The sequence below is a fragment of the Loxodonta africana genome, chromosome 6 (assembly GCF_030014295.1).
Source record: "Loxodonta africana isolate mLoxAfr1 chromosome 6, mLoxAfr1.hap2, whole genome shotgun sequence".
Classification (NCBI taxonomy): domain Eukaryota; kingdom Metazoa; phylum Chordata; class Mammalia; order Proboscidea; family Elephantidae; genus Loxodonta; species Loxodonta africana.
This window is the reverse complement of record NC_087347.1, coordinates 91,036,149-91,053,469: the sequence shown is the minus strand read 5'-3', so window position 1 is coordinate 91,053,469 and position 17,321 is coordinate 91,036,149. Positions and strand designations below refer to the sequence as shown.

The 17,321-nt window shown below is 38.6% G+C and overlaps 1 protein-coding gene across 5 annotated transcripts in view; it reads left to right on the top strand.

Annotated features, from left to right (window-relative positions):
• GPD2 (glycerol-3-phosphate dehydrogenase 2) overlaps positions 1–17,321 on the top strand; it is a 181,685-nt gene that overhangs the window by 84,836 nt on the left and 79,528 nt on the right. For all 5 annotated transcript variants that reach the window (XM_064287126.1, XM_064287123.1, XM_064287127.1 and 2 more), the window contains 3 exons: positions 4,550–4,674; positions 5,926–6,023; positions 6,973–7,136. In XM_064287126.1, coding sequence (XP_064143196.1) covers positions 4,550–4,674; positions 5,926–6,023; positions 6,973–7,136 — 387 coding nt within the window. The remainder of the gene's footprint in view (positions 1–4,549; positions 4,675–5,925; positions 6,024–6,972; positions 7,137–17,321) is intronic.

Sequence of the window (17,321 nt, the reverse complement as noted above, 5' to 3'; positions counted from 1 at the left end):
TGCTGACACATTGCAGAGACAGCAGCCAATGTCAAGGAACAATCTGTATGAATTGTTGAATGGAAAACTAATTTGCTGTGTAAACTTTTATCTAAAACACAATAAAATGTTAAAAAAGATCAATGTCTAGGCTGCAATCAGGTAAAGAATATGGTTGTGAGGAGTTACAACTTCTACAGTCTTGATTTTGTATTCCTTCTCCCACTATTCCTGACTTTCATGCAACATAAATGGAAAATTCTAGAGGCCTGGCGGTGCAATGGTTAAGCGCTTGGCTGCTAACTGAAAGGTTGGTGGTTTGAATCTACCCAGTGGCTCCACGGGAGAAAGACCTAGAGATATGCTTTTGTAAAGACTACATTACAGCCTGGAAAACCCAGTGGGCAGTCCTCCTCTGTCACGGGGGTCTCTGTGAGTTGAAAATCAACCCGACAGCACACAATGGCAAGCAATAAAAGAGCAGCTGAAATATTTTAAGTATTTTCCTTTTTCAGAATATCCTATATTTTGTGATTCAGAAAACTTTTGGTAATACTTTTTTAGGTTACATGGTGTTTTAATCTATCAGTTTAGCTATAACTTTGGAGACTGAGTTTTTATTTTATTGTCCTGGAAGGAAAAGTATCATTTCCCTCCAGAAGTTCTGGTTGGTAATTCTTTCGGCTGGCAGATTCGAACTGCCGACCTTTTGGTCAGCAGCGAAGCTCTTAACCACGGTGCTACCAGGGCTCCTTGAAAATAATAGGACAAAAAAAAAAAAAAAAAAAGCCTGTTTTGACAGAGAGGCCCATTTTAACTTTTGCTGGTATTCACTAGGGTTTCTCACATAAGTACATATGAATAACTTTTAAAATGTCCAATCCTTGCAAAAACAGTTTTGAGGCTTTAAAGTGTTAGCTCTCACTTAACTATCCTGAAATATCCTCCTGAGATGGCTTGCTAATTCTTAGAGTAGTTCCCTGCCTCACACTGTCTCAGTTTTGAAAGAAAAAAAGCCATCGTGACAGCTTAAGCCCATGAAATTCTCTTCACGTTGCTCTCCAGTACCCATCTTTTGGCCTCGAGAGGCTGGAGCCTTTATTGCCCCACTGATGCTGTATGGTACTTGTCCTCTTAATAATCTCCTGCCTCCAGCCCTTCTCCCTCTTCAGCCCAACTTTCCTACCCCTAGAACCCAAGAAATCTTTCCAGAACACTAATCTGACTTTTCAGTTTAAGACACCCAGGTGGTTCCCCTAATGGGCAGTACAATAATATTTCTCAAAAGAATATCTGACAACTTCTAAGAAATTTTAAATTTTATTCCTTTATCATAACAATAAAGAAATTAACAAACACACCCTGTTTCCTCTGAATGGATGCCTTGTAATTGGATACAGCACTCATGTTCATGCTTGTGTTATGTTGATGCCAAATCTTGTACTTTCTAATAAAACATTTTTTTCTCAAACTGATCTGTGATGTTGCTGTTGTCGTTAGTTGCCATCAAGTTGACCCTGTGTACAACGGAATGAAACGTTGCCCTGCCTCGTGCCATTGTTGGAATGCTCGAGTCCATAGTTGCTACTGTGTATTCTGAGTGCCTTCCAATCCAGGGGCCCATCTTCCAGCACTATGCTGGTCAGTGTTCTGTTGTAATCCATACCGTTTTCACTGGCTAATTTTTGGAAGTAGAGAGCTAGGCCTTTCTTCCTAGTCTGTCTTAGTTTGGAAGCTCCACTGAAACCTGTCCATCATGGGTGACCCTGTTGGTATTTGAAATACTGGTGGCATAGTTTCCAGGATCATAGCAATATGTAAGCTACCAATCATAGTGTGACAAACTGATGGACGGGTGATACAGAGCCATATTCTCAGAGTTATAAGAGGCATTTTTCTTTTGAGGAGGTTTTTTTTTTTTAGATACTACGTGTGAGAAACAGTGGCCCACAGGACAAGGTTCCAATGCCCCAATGTGGATGAATGACCCTTTTTTGGTCTACCTTGCAAATTGCTCCCACTGGCTCTCCTTTGTACCATCTCTCATACTCTGCGCTCTGGCCCCAGGTGACAGGCAGCCCCTGAATAAGCTGGGCTGTTTCAAGTATTTGTTGTTTTCTTGCTTCAGCTGGTCTTTGCCAGTGATGATGGTCCAGCCCACTCTCAAGGAGGGTGTATTCAACAAGGGCCTAAATACCAGAAGGGGGTGTCACTGGGGCCTTCTTAGAAGTCTGGCTCCCACAGCCTCCAAAGCCTGTAGGGACCCGCTGGGCAGGCCCCAGTGAGGAAGCTTGGGCTAGATGGGAACCTGCTCGTCCTATCTTGGTCTTATTTCCCTGCCTCTTGTGGTGCGAGCATCTTGATGCCATGACCGTGATTTCAGGGTTTAAAGTGAGGTACATTTTAAATAATCTGGCTCTGAAATGCCATTTGAAAGTTAACTTCCTCGTCTGATCTGCAACTGAAAAAAAAAATGGTCTATTTCGGTGCTGGATGAAGAAAAGTGTTGGACTTACTAAGAAAAGGTGATAAAGCCCACCAAGACTGTACATTCTTCAGTTTCAAATGTAATTTTGACTGGATATAATTTGGGGTTTATGTCCTCAATTTAACTTCTACCCCGGACTACGATGAGAGCCCTCTGTGTTTTGAAACGTAGCACCTGCACTTGTTTACTTGCCTCTTTCTGGGGTGGAAGCTACTTGAGAACGTGCCCATCCTCATTCATTTCCAACACTAGCGTGTTATCTGGTACTTAGCCTCTCAATTAATATTCTTTCAAAGATACGTACTATGTTCGTATATTTTTCTGGTGTTTTTAATACATCCAGTACTAAATTTACTAAGCACTGCTATGGCTTTAATAATTGAGCATTATTTACAGCTCTTTTTCTGGCTTATATGGCTATAGAGAGTGACCTGAGTCTACAATACCTGTAATTTCTGTGTTATTTTGCTAGCTAGTTAGGGCATTAGCAGTTTTGCTCTTGAATCAAAGTTCTCTACTTTTCTCTCCACAGTTTCCAAATATTTTGTCCTTTTGAGTCAAGGGAATTGCCCTGATTTTATGATGACATTTGGGTACGATATTTAAACTGTTAAAAGTTATAAAAACGACCCTTTGGTATTAAATGTAATAAATGGCTCTGAATTGAATGCACGCACAGGTTCTTCTATATGAGCTTTGTGAGCCCAAACTGCTCCAGTTACATATTCTCATTGTAATTGGATTCTATGACATTCTCTCATTCCCCAAGAGTATGCCAGGCATTGCCCAGCCACGAAAATTCCTCATGGCTTGGTGTTGACATATACTTTGGGTGTTGGCAGGTTTTGGCTTTCATCTCTTAACTAGTGTCTGGGACTTGTAGTACCGCTGGTCCTGTCTAGTCCTGAAGAGGCAGGGGTGTCTCTGCAAGGAAAAAAAAACTTGTCTCAAAGGCTTCTTCTCTGAAAACCATCTCTAAGAGATATATTGCAATCTCCAAATAAGGGGAGAGGTGGGTGTGGAGGCGTATAGACTGCCCTGACTTTGCTCAGCCTCACCTTGCCGGTGTTTTCTTTCCTTTGCCCATGGATACTCCACACTGTTTTCATTTGTGATGACATGGATTTTTCTTTGTAATTCTAAACTATTGTCTTGCTTGCATGTTTTTAACTAGATGTAAATTCTTCAATATCAGAGCTTATTCTCTTCTTTCCTCTCCTATTTGATGCCTTCTGCCACCTCATTTCCCATTTTATACCACTTTTTTTTTTTTTTAACACCACCCTGAGGCACTGGTGGATCAGTGGTAGAGTTCCTGCTTTCCACGCGAGAGGCTCAGGTTCACTTCCTGATCAGTGCTCCTCAGGCACCGCCGCCACCTGTCACTGAGGCTTGCATGTTGCTGTGATGCTGAACGGGTTTCAGCAGAGCTTCCAGACGAAGGCAGACTGAGAAGAAAGGTCGGACAGTCTACTTCGGAAAATTAGCCACTGAAAACCCTATGGGTCACAAAGGTCCTATCCTGTTGTGCGTGGAGTTGCCATGAGTTGAGGGCTGACTGGACAGCAGCTAACAATAGCAACAAATAACACCACCCCAGATGCATTTCTAAATAGGCGACAGCACATAGAAGGAGATGTAATCTACACTTACTGATGGCGTATTAGAGATCAGAGATGAGGGGCTGGAACATGACTGGCTTGTTGTAGTGAGGGAGGAAAGCGAGTTCCGGAAGACTTCCTAACTCTGAATTAACTACATGGGCAGAGATGGGTGCCAGGGTCTCCTGTGGCCCTCTAAAAGCACCAGCGTATGTCACTGCCGTGGAATTGTATTGTAATGTTTTCTAGTTGTGATTCATTCACAGTGTAATATGCTTCTAGTTCTGGTTAGACTTTTCCCCCAGGAAGAGACTAAAATCTCTTCATTATAATATAGACAGTGTACTGCACTTTGAATACAAATTTATCCATGTTCAGAGTAATTTTTCTCGTGATTGTTTCTACCCTGGAGAAGTGCCTTTAATGAATTACATACAAATTGTGTAATTTAAGAAGTTAATTTGGTTTTCTGGTTACACAGGACTAAAAACAGCCCTTGTAGAAAGAGATGATTTCTCATCAGGGACCAGCAGCAGAAGCACTAAATTGATCCATGGTGGTGTGAGATATCTGCAGAAGGCTATCATGAAGTTGGATATCGAGCAGGTAATTGTGTATGCTAGTTGTTAAACAAAAATTGTGACTCTGCTTTTTTCTACCCAATTAAGTCATTTTTTTTTTTAATGGCTTGTAACATTTCTTCCTGTTGGAAATACCTATTTAGTGTATTTGGCTGCTATATCTTTCAGGTGAGGTGTGTCGGTTTTTCCCCGTAGTATTATGTTTATGGGAATCAGGGGCTTTTCCTACAAGGGCAGATTTAACAAAATCACTTTTGGGTGTGTTGCCTTTTAACAGTGTGATTGGGCTTTTGCCAATGGCCACCAACTTGCTACTTCCCAGACGGTTTTAGGGGAGCTGTGTTGTAATGCAGGGGGAGTATCACATTGATCCTCTTAACAGCAGCTACAGTCAGGCACTCGTATTTTCACTGACATATTCTTCAGGAAACGACAATCTGAGTCATGCCTTTCTTATGTCACACTTTAGCGTGTCCAGTCTGCCACCATTTCAAAATCGCCGAGGCAGTGTGGAAGATGACATTTCCCAGAGGGGTAAAAAAAAAAAGAAAAGAAATCAGCTGAACTCCCTATCTGCTTATCGTGCATGAAAAACATGGCAGCAGGGTCTTGACATTGTCGCTTTCGAATCTGCCCCCTTTTCTTACGTTTCTCTTTGGGACCATGATGGATGAAAAGAGCACAGGCTTGAGAATCAGATGGGTTGTCGTGTGTTTTGGCTTATTGACTCAGCTTCTTTGAACTTCAGTTTTCTTATTTGTAAAATTAGTGTTGTAATAGTAATGCTGGACTTCACAGAGGTGTAATGAGGAATTAAGACAAAAGCTCTCTATAATCTATCAAGTACTGTGCAACTGTTATGTATCATCCTTACTGGGCTTGGTGGAGGCAAGAAAGAAACTTTTCGTGTGAAATTTGAACAATCTATTTTCTCTTACATGGAGAAAATATTATAGGGAACTGAGAAAAGGGACAATAGGTACGGAGAATGCAAGATAAATTGTTACAATAATCTTGTAACTCAAGTCAAGGAAATATCTTACACCTGGGAACTCTGACAGCATGTTTTTCTCCTATGCAAATACAGTTAAGGCTTCTAAAAAATCTTTCAGCTTGACAGCATGATGTATTATTAGAAATTTGATTAGGCGGGAGCTCTGGCGCTCAGAGGTAGAGAGGTTTCTGTGTATCAATCAGTTGGCAGGGTGTCTATTTGCCATTTGAAAATATTATGATCTGTTACTGCCAAACTAATTTTCTCTGTTTTGCTTTTCAGTATAGGATGGTAAAAGAAGCCCTTCATGAGCGTGCCAACCTACTAGAAATTGCTCCCCATTTGTCATCTCCATTACCTATAATGCTTCCAGTTTACAAGTAAGCCTTTTGATCTCACCTGTGTACTGTTTGCTTATCTGAGGTCAATAGAACAATGGTTTTAATGAAAATAATCCCTCAATGTGTATTTCTTAATTTGGTTTTAATTGATGCCAATCTTGAATCTTTTCCAGATGTTTTCCGTTGTTGTATTTCAAAGTGTGGCTTTTCCTAAATTTTTCTACTGACCCACCTCTAAGCACCAGCTCTTGAAGGCAAAGGCGGTAGCGTTGAACATTTGTAATCAGTAGATTCTTACTTCATTGAGTGTCTGTAGCTGAAGAGCTACATTTGCACTGGAGAGTCAAAATATATCCTGTTGTACCAACTCCAGAGCCAAACCATTCTGGGTTATTTTAAATTCTCGAGTTGACTTTCGCTGACATTTGGTTTGGAGGTGTCAGATTATAAATTTTAAACACCAATCTTCCTAATGTTGTGAGCTCTTGATGAAGTTTGCCTTAAGATGGAAGACAGGTAATAAGAAAAAGTGGGTTATGTAACTCTTTTAGCCATATGAGTGTTATGGGGGCCTAGAAACAGATTTTATAATTTTTGTCAATCATCTTTTGTCATCGATTGCTTAGGACTTCTCAGACCAGTGATTCTTAACCCTGGGTTCACATTAGAATCATCTAGGTTCCCATGCAAGGCTAGTTCAGTCATTCTCCACACATGTGAGACCCAAGCACCAGTATTTTTTTTTTTTTTAATGCTCCCCAGAGAATTCTAATATGCAGCCAGGGTTGAGAACCACAGCCTTAGAGATCGTTAATTAAAGTCTCACTGATACCTTTGCTTATATAATTCAGTTAAGTTGGTGTCAGAAACAGTACACTGCTAGGTAGGCTTTGATTTTCTTAAATGGAAAACATTTTGTAATTTAAAGTGGTGTTCTTAATGCTATAGCCTGTTTCTAAAGAACCCTTTCCCCTTATTTATACTGTAGGTGGTGGCAATTACCTTACTACTGGGTAGGAATCAAGCTGTATGATCTGGTTGCAGGAAGTAATTGCCTGAAAAGCAGTTATGTCCTTAGCAAATCAAGAGCCCTTGAGCATTTTCCAATGCTCCAGAAGGACAGACTGGTAGGAGCGATTGTCTACTATGATGGTATGTGGTTTTTTTTTTTTTTAACAAGATACTTTTCTCTCACATAGGAACCTTGCAGTATAATCTTAATGAGATCGTTTTCGTCCTTACATTTAATGTTTAGCTTACACGCATACATTCATCACTCTCTCTAATAATGGCTGAAAGGCTCCCCATAATGTTTTGCTTTTATTATTATTTGATCTGCCTTTTCGTTTTCTTCTTTGATTTCCACTTTGTATCCCATGGTTGGTTTGGTCCATTTTCCAACACTACGAATTTTGACCCCACCCTGATGCCATTTAATTTGTTAGGTGTTTGCCAGTGAACACTTGCCTTAGGAACATGTTATAATGTTGAAAGCAGCTGAGGATCTGTTAGGGTTTCTAGATGAAACCTCTATTTTCAAGGGGTTATAAACCTAGGGAAAAATGGCCCCGGGCTGAAATTGACATGTTCGTACTTTGCCCAGGACACAATTCTTGAACATAGCAATTTATGTGATGAAGGTGGATTAACATTGCAACTGTTAAACCAAACCCTCAGTTTCTATTGCATATTTTAGATGTTTTCTAGCAGTGACATTTCTTTAGTGTCCATTTACCATGTGTTCGATGTTCATTCCTTTTTTTTGGCGTGTGAACAATACAATTTTATAGTTTCCTTTGAAGAAGCTAACCACTTACTATATCTCCAGATGGAACACAAACACGAAGCAATACAAAACAAAGCAGGCAAAGCCTTTCGTGAAATTTTATTGTCATTTTTAAAGAGTGTATAGAATTGGAAAATAGCTCAGACATCCACTTAAAAGGAAATAGCTGGAGACAGATGATGATACATGTTCAAACAGTCTTAGGAATTTTGTGACACAAAGGACATCTTAGGCTATATGCTTACTGATCCCCCCATCATGTAATCTTTTTTATTTACTGTTGGATATTTAAACTCTTAGCATGAAGAAATATTTTTTGTTTTGTTTTCATGAGACTTTAATATTTATACTTCATATTGTGGGATGTCTTCGAGGCCACACCTACCTTTTTTTCTTCTTCGAAGTGTTACATTTCTGAATCAACTCAGCTGTGTGTCAGGCTTTTATATATGAAAGCAAAAAGTATCTGCATAAAAGGGGCAATGGGGGACCAAACTCAAGAAAATGCCCTAGCAGCAAGACTAGTGGAAAAATCCTAAGGGTTTTAGACAAACATTAAAAGCCAGAAAATTCACAGTTTGCAGTGCCTTCCAACATCTGAACACCACAGGGGGCCACTTAACTCCTATTTTGGTGCCCTCAATTTCGAATGTTAAAGGACAACCTTAACTGTGAATTTGCTCTCCCTGCTCAGACCCTTAATGTTAATCCATTGTAGCTTATTGGGTGATTATATTAAAGAGGGTTCTGTCCAGGAGGAGCAAGAAGGCACTCTGCAAATAGCGTCCTGCCCTCCTGACATAGAAGTGCTTGTGCCCTTTGCTGCTTACTGCTAATCCCTCCTGTACAAACCCATCTCAGGTCCTTGTACATTTTCCCTACTGTGTGATGTATTGAGCACCACTTTTATATATTTATTAACTTGTGCATATCTGAGTCTCCTTAAGAGGAATCTTAGTAAATGTAGACTTGTTTGTGATATCCTGTCTTATGTTGGTTTGGCATTGTTATGAATTATAGATTCTTATTGATTCTGCATGGAGAAACCAAGGGAAATCTATGTCACTTAATGCAGAAGAAACATTGTCCTATTAAAATCAAGACGAAGAAGAATTTCTGTAATCTTGACTTGGCCTTTATAACTTGTTACAGGTTGCAAAATTATGAAGCTTAGCAAAGATTATTTAACAATTTTGAGAATTATTGTTTAAAATAATATCAAATTGCTATTTGAAAGTCTTAAGCCTTGAATGGATGGGATAAAAATAATTACGTTCTAACCATTTGCAATAAATCATTTGGTTTTTAAACATTTTCCAAAATGATACACGCCCAACTATGTCATCATGCTTGTTCTTGTCGTTAGGTGTCATTGAGTAGATTCCGCCTCATAGTTACCCTATGTACAGCAGAACAAAACACTGCCCGGTCCTGTACTATCCTCACAATCATTTTTATGCTTGAGCCCATTGTTGGAGCCACTGTGTCAATCCATCTCATTGAGGGTCTTCCTTTTTTTTTTTTTTGTTGACCCTCTTATATCAAGCATGATGTCCTTCTCCAGGAACTGAGCCCTCCTGATAACATGTCCAAAGTATGTGAGACGAAGTCTCAACATCCTTGCTTCTGTGAGCATTCTGGCTGTACTTTTTCCAAGACAGATTTGTCCGTTCTTTTGGCAGTTCATGGTATATTCAATATTCTTTGCCAGTACCGTAATTCAAAGGCATCAGTTCTTCTTTGGTCATCCTTATTCATTGCCCAGCTTTCACATGCCTATGAGACTTGGGTCAGGCGCACCTTAATCCTTAAAGTGATATCTTTGCTTTTTAACACTTTAAAGAGATTTTTTGCAGCAGATTTGCCCAGTGCAATGCGTAGTTTGATTTCTTGACTGCTGCTTCCATGGGTGTTGATTGTGGATCCAAGTAAAATGAAATTTTGACAACTTCAGTCTTTTATCCGTTTATCATGGTGTTGCTTATTGGTCCAGCTGTGAGGATTTTTGTTTTCTTTATGTTGAGGTGTAATCCATACTGAAGGCCATGGTCTTTGATCTTCATCAGTAAGTACTTCAAGTCCTCTTCACTTTCACTGGTATTTGAAATACCGGTGGTAAAGCCTCCAGTATCACAGCAACACACAAGGCACCAAACTGATAGACAGGTGGTGGATGTCATGTTTGAGGCAAGGTAAAACAAGAATGTGAAACAAGGGTTAGTTCTAGGCTTTCATGACTGTGTCCACAGGTAGGGACAACTCCTGTGTTACCTAACGGCATGAGAAGCAAATTAGATATCGACATGAAAGTAATTTAGAGAGGAACACGTAGGTAAAGGAATTACATGCAGCAAATGCTGTGCTCAGTAAGAGAAAGGAATGCCTCACCCCTTGACCAGAAAAATAACATTATCATCCTGCTACCAAATTATTTCAGAGGGAAAAAGAAATACCTTCCGGAGCATTCACTCTCAGGTACCCAATCCTGTAAATTGTAATTTATAAGGTAAATCTAAAGGAGAAAATTCTCTTCTTCATAAACAACCCTTATGAGAATGTAATGACAGCCACCCAAACGATTTCAAGATACATTTTGAGCTGCTTGAAATAACTATTTTTATAACGCTAACCTTGGGATAATCTTGATTATGATAAAAAGTGTCATAAGTAATGAAGCAAACTTCTAAATGCTGCAAGAAATTTTGCAACTAAAAACTGTTGCTATTAATATGTTACACAGTCGCTTCAGTACTAGTGAAAAATGAAATGTATCAGTATGAACACAGACTAGGACAGTCTAGTGAACATTGCCATGCCTTAATGCAGACCAGGGTCTGAGACAGACTTTAAGGTCCCTTCAGCATTGAAATGTTGGGGCTGAAAGATGTTCCCTTTGAAGTACAAAATGTACCAAACCCAAAAAAACCAAACCTGTTGCCGTTGAGTCGATTCCAACTCATAGCAACCCTGTGTACAAAGGTCAAAAATTTTCTTCATAATTACTCATAAGCACACTTAAACCCATATCAATACTGAAGGCCCATTGCGTATGATTAAGACAAAATCTATTCCTTCAAAAAGTTCACAAGGATAATAAATTAAATTCCACATACTTTTTGATGTAATTAATAGTGGCTGTTCTGTGCATGGCATTTGTATAATACATTGGCATATTTTATTATTAAGTGCTAGAACAACAGACTTACACATGGAGGAATAGCCACCATCTTTATCAGTACAGACAAAAAAAAAAAAAAGGCTGCCCTTGAATTGATTCCAACTAATAGTGACCCTGCAGGACAGAGTAGAATTGCCCCATGGAGTTTCCAAAGAGCAGCTGGTGGATTCAAACTGCTGACCTCTTGGTTAGCAGCTAAGCTCTTAACCACTGTGCCATCGGGGCTCCAGACAAAGGAAATGTCAAATTTCTTAGTAAAATCCATATGAAATGAACTTTGGCATTTTTTTGGCATAGGAGGTGACACACCAGGTTCTTCCTTCAGTTATAATTTCTTCTTATATCTTGTTAGAGATAACAGGCAACTAACTCACTGATTGAAACATGCCCTAGTTTTTTCCTATGCACCCTTTCGTCTCTCCTAGCAGGGACCCACCAGGTGGACCTTTGCCATGGCCATTACTACTGCTAAGGATGCTTCTCGGTGGTGCCTGGGCTAATTCTCTTAAGTCAGCAAAAAGTATTTAAGGCAGTACAAGCTTGGATGACTTGGCAGGCTGTGAGGCTGTGTGAATCAGCTGTTGGGAACAGCTGATTTCCTCAGGAACTTATTTTCTCTTCCTCTGTCAACTTTACTTCAGTCTTCCAGTTCCCAGAGTGAATCTTTGGTGCCATGCTATTGGACTCCAGTCATCCAATCCAATGCACAGAAAATGAGATATAATTAAAACTCATTAAATATTTAAAACCATTACATATCCCTATTAAGCTTCTATAAAATGGAACCAAAGAACAAAATAATAGCTTTAAATACTTCCTTTTTATGAGACAAGGCATTGACAGAGAGAGAGAGAGATGTCTGCTTTTTCATATCAGATGATGCTCTAAAGTATTACTTATGCACATATGAAAAGAGCAACCTACAAGAAATTACATTGGCTTCCCTAATGTAAATAAAAGTTGGTTACAACCCTGTTTCAAAGGGGGAATTAAAGCCCAGGTTTTACTAGAATATTCATTTTTGTTCCAACCTAAAACTCACAGCATACAAATAGATGAATTCAGCTCGTGAGAGAGCAAAGCCAATTTAATCTCAGGCTCCCCTGAGGTAAATGTAGTTCACGGTCCTGCCCCCACCACAACCTCAGCTATAATCCTTGGCTCCTGGAGGTAGAAATGCACTGAAGTGAGGAAAATTCTGCAGCAGGATATAATGATCCAAAATGACAGGGACAATAATGACAATGAATTTCATGTCTTCCAGTCATGAGCTGGAGATGCTTGACTAGGCTGACTTATACAATTAAATTGTTACAGGTACAGCAGGAGATGCAGTTAGCTGTATGCTTTGGGGAACGATGCCTCTGGCACAAGGCATATTGTGGAATCCGGACTCTTTTGTTAGGAGCAAACTATTACTCCTTTGAGTGTGCACCCACATTGTACACTTTAATGAAAGAAAGCCTGGGTTAAAGACAAATCTTTTAAGGTGCTAATTTTATCTACTCTGAAAGCCAAAAAAAAAAAAAAATCAATTACTCAATAGCAGGAAGGTGATTTTTTTGTTTTTCCATTGAGGTTCTGAAACATAAGTCAGATCTAAAGATGGTGCCTTTAATTCTCACTGTGGTATTTACAAACACCATTGTTGACATAATTGGGTGTTATCTACTTTAAATGGAGGATACATCAGTTTCTTCAGAGTAATAGAAATAGTTGAAACATAACTGAATAATGTGGATTTACAAACAAAATAGCAATGTCGTTATGCAAGTTTGGACTACGTGATCCTTAACCCAAATCTTGGAAGGTTGGAACAGCATCTTCAAAGTGGAGTGTAGGGGCCTCGTGGGGCTCACAAAACCATCTATGTAGGTCTCTCTTTTTTTTTTTTATCAAATTCTTTATAAATGCCTATTTTTTGTATATGGCTTAACTATCTGTAATCTGTATGTACAGTGGTATATGTATATAATTTATAAATAAGTATACATATTGAGAATACATGCTGGCATTGACTTTACTGTTGGAGTACTCCATTGAATTTTTCTTTTTTGGAGCGGTGCATGAGTATTTTGACTGCTTTTATTTCTTTGATAATTGACTAATTTGAATGTTTTCAAGATAGATGCATTCAGTAAAAGAGAAAATTTCTCTGGGAGAATTAAACATATACTCCCTTCTTTCATTTTGCAAGGTCCAATTTCTGTGAATTTTGAGGCAGTTAAAAAAAAAAACAGCACTGTAGAATAAAAAAGGTATTATCATGGTGATTTCAAAATTATTAAAATTTGGTATGATGTATTAAAAAAAGTCACCTTGTGTTTATTTTTATTTTCATCTTAAAAATGTCGTAAATTTATTTTTAAATGTAACGTATCTATTTGCCAGCAATTCCCAAGGCTCTTAACGGTTTTCAGATCTTTATTATTATACCTACCAAGTTTTACAACAACATAAATATTGGTACATATAGAAGAATACATACAACACATATGCAAGTTGTGAAGCTTGATTATAATGACCCTGGAATTCACAGCTGACCTTAAAACCAAAAATATTACCAATACATTGAAGCTGATTTTGATTACTTTTCATTCATTTTCCTCCCTCTCCCTTAAAAGCAACTGCTATCCTGAATTTTATCAGAATTCTCTACCTTTTTTGTTTACCATGGAAACATATATTCTTAAATAATCTTTGGTTTAGTTTTATTTTTAGACTTTGTAAAAATATGTGTTATATAAAATGGCATATAAGCTTTGGAAAACAGTTTGACAACTCCTAGTAAAGTTAAGCATGCATATATCTCATGATCCAGCAATTTTGGTACTTAGGTGTATGCCCCAGAGAAACTCTTGTTCACTGGGAGATATGCACAAAAAAGGTTATTGAAGTCCTAGATGTAATTTCAAAAAGGGAAACAATGCAAATATCTATCAAGAAATAAATGAAGAAATTACTTATCTTGTATTCACATAATGGAGTAAAACGCAGCATTGGAAGTGTTCGAGCTATAGCTCAACTGATCAACATGGTTGAGTCTTAGAAAATAACATTGATGAAAATGGCATGATAAGTTGTCCGCAATCATAATCATCGCGATCATACTTGAAAACTACTTTCCAAAGTAATGTAATGTAGTTGAAGTGATCAGCAATGTGGAAGTACAAGACTTGTATTTACAAACTTGACTGTGTTTTGAGTGCCACATTACACGTCCATAAATTTGGGCTTGTAATATGTAATTCACGGGGTGTTTTGAGAATTAAAGTGAACTAATAAATGTAAAATATCTTTATAAGTACAAAACATTATTCAAATATTAGTTGTTTTATTTGAGTCAATTCTATGGATACGCTCTATTCCAACAAATTTTTACTATTCATGCAAATCTTCCAAAGTGAAACATCAGTTCCATAAATGTCCCCATATATTTAAAATTTGAAGATACTCCCAGAAGAATTCGTACAACATTCTTATGAGAAAGGAAAATATTATGCATATAAATATGCCCCAGGTAAGTACGTAATCTTTGAAATTTAAGGATAAAAAATGTGAGATTTTAATAGAACTTTTTCTAAAGTTACCCAACTCTTAGACATTGATTAGAACACCAAACAGATTCCTTGTTTTAATATTTCTCTTCCATATGCAGTTCTGTATTTACAAACTGAATAACTTTTCATCTTGGTTTTGTGATGTCAAGTTCTCCATCGTGTTTTTCCTCTTGTTTTCTCTGAGTCACGTAAATGAAACTGACATTATTGCTCATATAGCAGGCGCATGTGTGTGTGTGTATATATATATATTTTTGCCCCCAAATGCTGCCTTTTTGCTATTCAGTGTATCCAGATACCAACCAATGCTAAATGAAGTTTGACATGTACCCCTAAGAAACAAAACTTACAAATTGTGGCTTCAAAGGAAACCTTGAGTAAATAGGACACGTTATGTCCACCCAGGCTAACACCCAGCATATGCTTTAGCTTCCTGATGACAAGACAACAGAATAGCCCTTAGGAAAGTTTGCAATTGTTTATTGCTCACTTGACTAAGCATGTATTAAATACCAGGCTTTCATTCTCTTATAATTAGGTTAAAAAAACAAAAGCACACAAAAGTAGATTTGATCAGGTGTAGCACATTGAGCCTTTTTTTTTTTTAGCACATTGAGCCTATAGTCATCTATATTGTACTCCGTATGTAAAAATATGCTACAAGTCCACCAATAGCAGGCTATCCATGTAAGCTTTTTTTAAAAAATAGTTCTAATGAGTTTACAATGAGCTATTTACCTCTTCCACTCCATTTACCCTTTAAAAAAAAATTCAGTCAGGGATCAGAGTCAAAAGCTATTTATCAAAAACATACTGTATTCCTCCCAATTTACTGGTCCAGCCAAGATGTATTTTTAAAGCTCCTACTATTTTTTTTTTTAAATTGTACTTTAAGTGAAGGTTTACAAATCAAGTCAGTCTCTCATACAAAAAGTTATACACACCTTGCTGTGTACTCCTAGCTGCTGTCCCCCTAATGAGACAGCACATTCCTCTTTTCCATCCTGTATTCCCTGTATCTGTTCAACCAAGAGCTCCTACTATTTGCTAGGCATTGTGCCTAGCATCAGGGCCAAAAACATTCAAGACAGAGTTCTGAGCTTTCAGGTTTTTTTTTTTTTTTTTATTAACTTTTATTAAGCTTCAAGTGAACGTTTACAAATTCAATCAGTCTGTCACATATAAGTTTACATACATCTTACTCCGTACTCCCACTTGCTCTTCCCCTATTGAGTCAGCCCTTTCAGTCTCTCCTTTCGTGACAATTTTGCCAGCTTCCCTCTCTCTCTATCCTCCCATCCCCCCTCCAGACAACAGTTGTCAACACACTCTCAAGTGTCCACCTGATATAATTAGCTCACTCTTCATCAGCATCTCTCTCCCACCCGCTGACCAGTCCCTTTCATGTCTGATGAGTTGTCTTCGGGGATGGTTCCTGTCCTGTGCTGACAGAAGGTCTGAGGAGCATGGCCGCCGAGATTCCTCTAGTCTCAGTCAGAACATTAAGTATGGTCTTTTTATGAGAATTTGGGGTCTGCATCCCACTGATCTCCTGTTCCCTCAGGGGTTCTCTGTTGTGCTCCCTGTCAGGGCAGTCATCGATTGTGGCCGGGCACCAACTAGTTCTTCTGGTCTCAGGATGATGTAGGTCTCTGGTTCACATGGTCCTTTCTGTCTCTTGGGCTCTTAGTTGTCGCGTGACCTTGGTGTTCTTCATTTTCCTTTGCTCCAGGTGGGTTGAGACCAATTGATGCATCTTAGATGGCCACTTGTTAGCATTTAAGACCCCAGATGCCACATTTCAAAGTGGGATGCAGAATGTTTTCATAATAGAATTATTTTGCCAATTGACTTAGAAGTCCCCTCAAACCATGTTCCCCAGACCCCCGCCCCTGCTCTGCTGACCTTTGAAGCATTCATTTTATCCCGGAAACTTCTTTGCTTTTGGTCCAGTCCAATTGAGCTGACCTTCCATGTATTGAGCGTTGTCTTTCCCTTCACCCAAAGCAGTTCTTATCTACCAATTAATCAATAAAAATCCCTCTCCCTCCCTCCCTCCCCCCTTCGTAAACACAGAAGTATGTGTTCTTCTCAGTTTTTACTATTTCTCAAGATCTTATAATAGTGGTCTTATACAATATTTGACCTTTTGCCTCTGACTAATTTCACTCAGCATAATGCCTTCCAGGTTCCTCCATGTTATGAAATGTTTCACAGATTCGTCACTGTTCTTTATCGATGCGTAGTATTCCATTGTGTGAATATACCACAATTTATTTACCCATTCATCCGTTGATGGACACCTTGGTTGCTTCCAGCTTTTTGCTATTGTAAACAGAGCTGCAGTAAACATGGGTGTGCATATATCTGTTTGTGAGAAGGCTCTTGTATCTCTAAGGTATATTCCGAGGAGTGGGATTTCTGGGTTGTATGGTAGTTCTATTTCTAACCTTTTACGAAAACTCCAGATAGATTTCCAAAGTGGTTGTACCATTTTACAATCCCACCAGCAGTGTATAAGAGTTCCAATCTCTCCGCAGCCTCTCCAACATTTATTATTTTGTGTTTTTTGGATTAATGCCAGCCTTGCTGGTGTGAGATGGAATCTCATCGTAGTTTTAATTTGCATTTCTCTAATGGCTAATGATCGAGAGCATTTTCTCATGTATCTGTTGGCTGCCTGAATATCTTCTTTAGTGAAATGTGTGTTCATATCCTTTGCCCACTTCTTGATTGGGTTGTTCGTCTTTTTGTGGTTGAGTTTTGACAGAATCATGTAGATTTCAGAGATCAGGCGCTGGTCGGAGATGTCA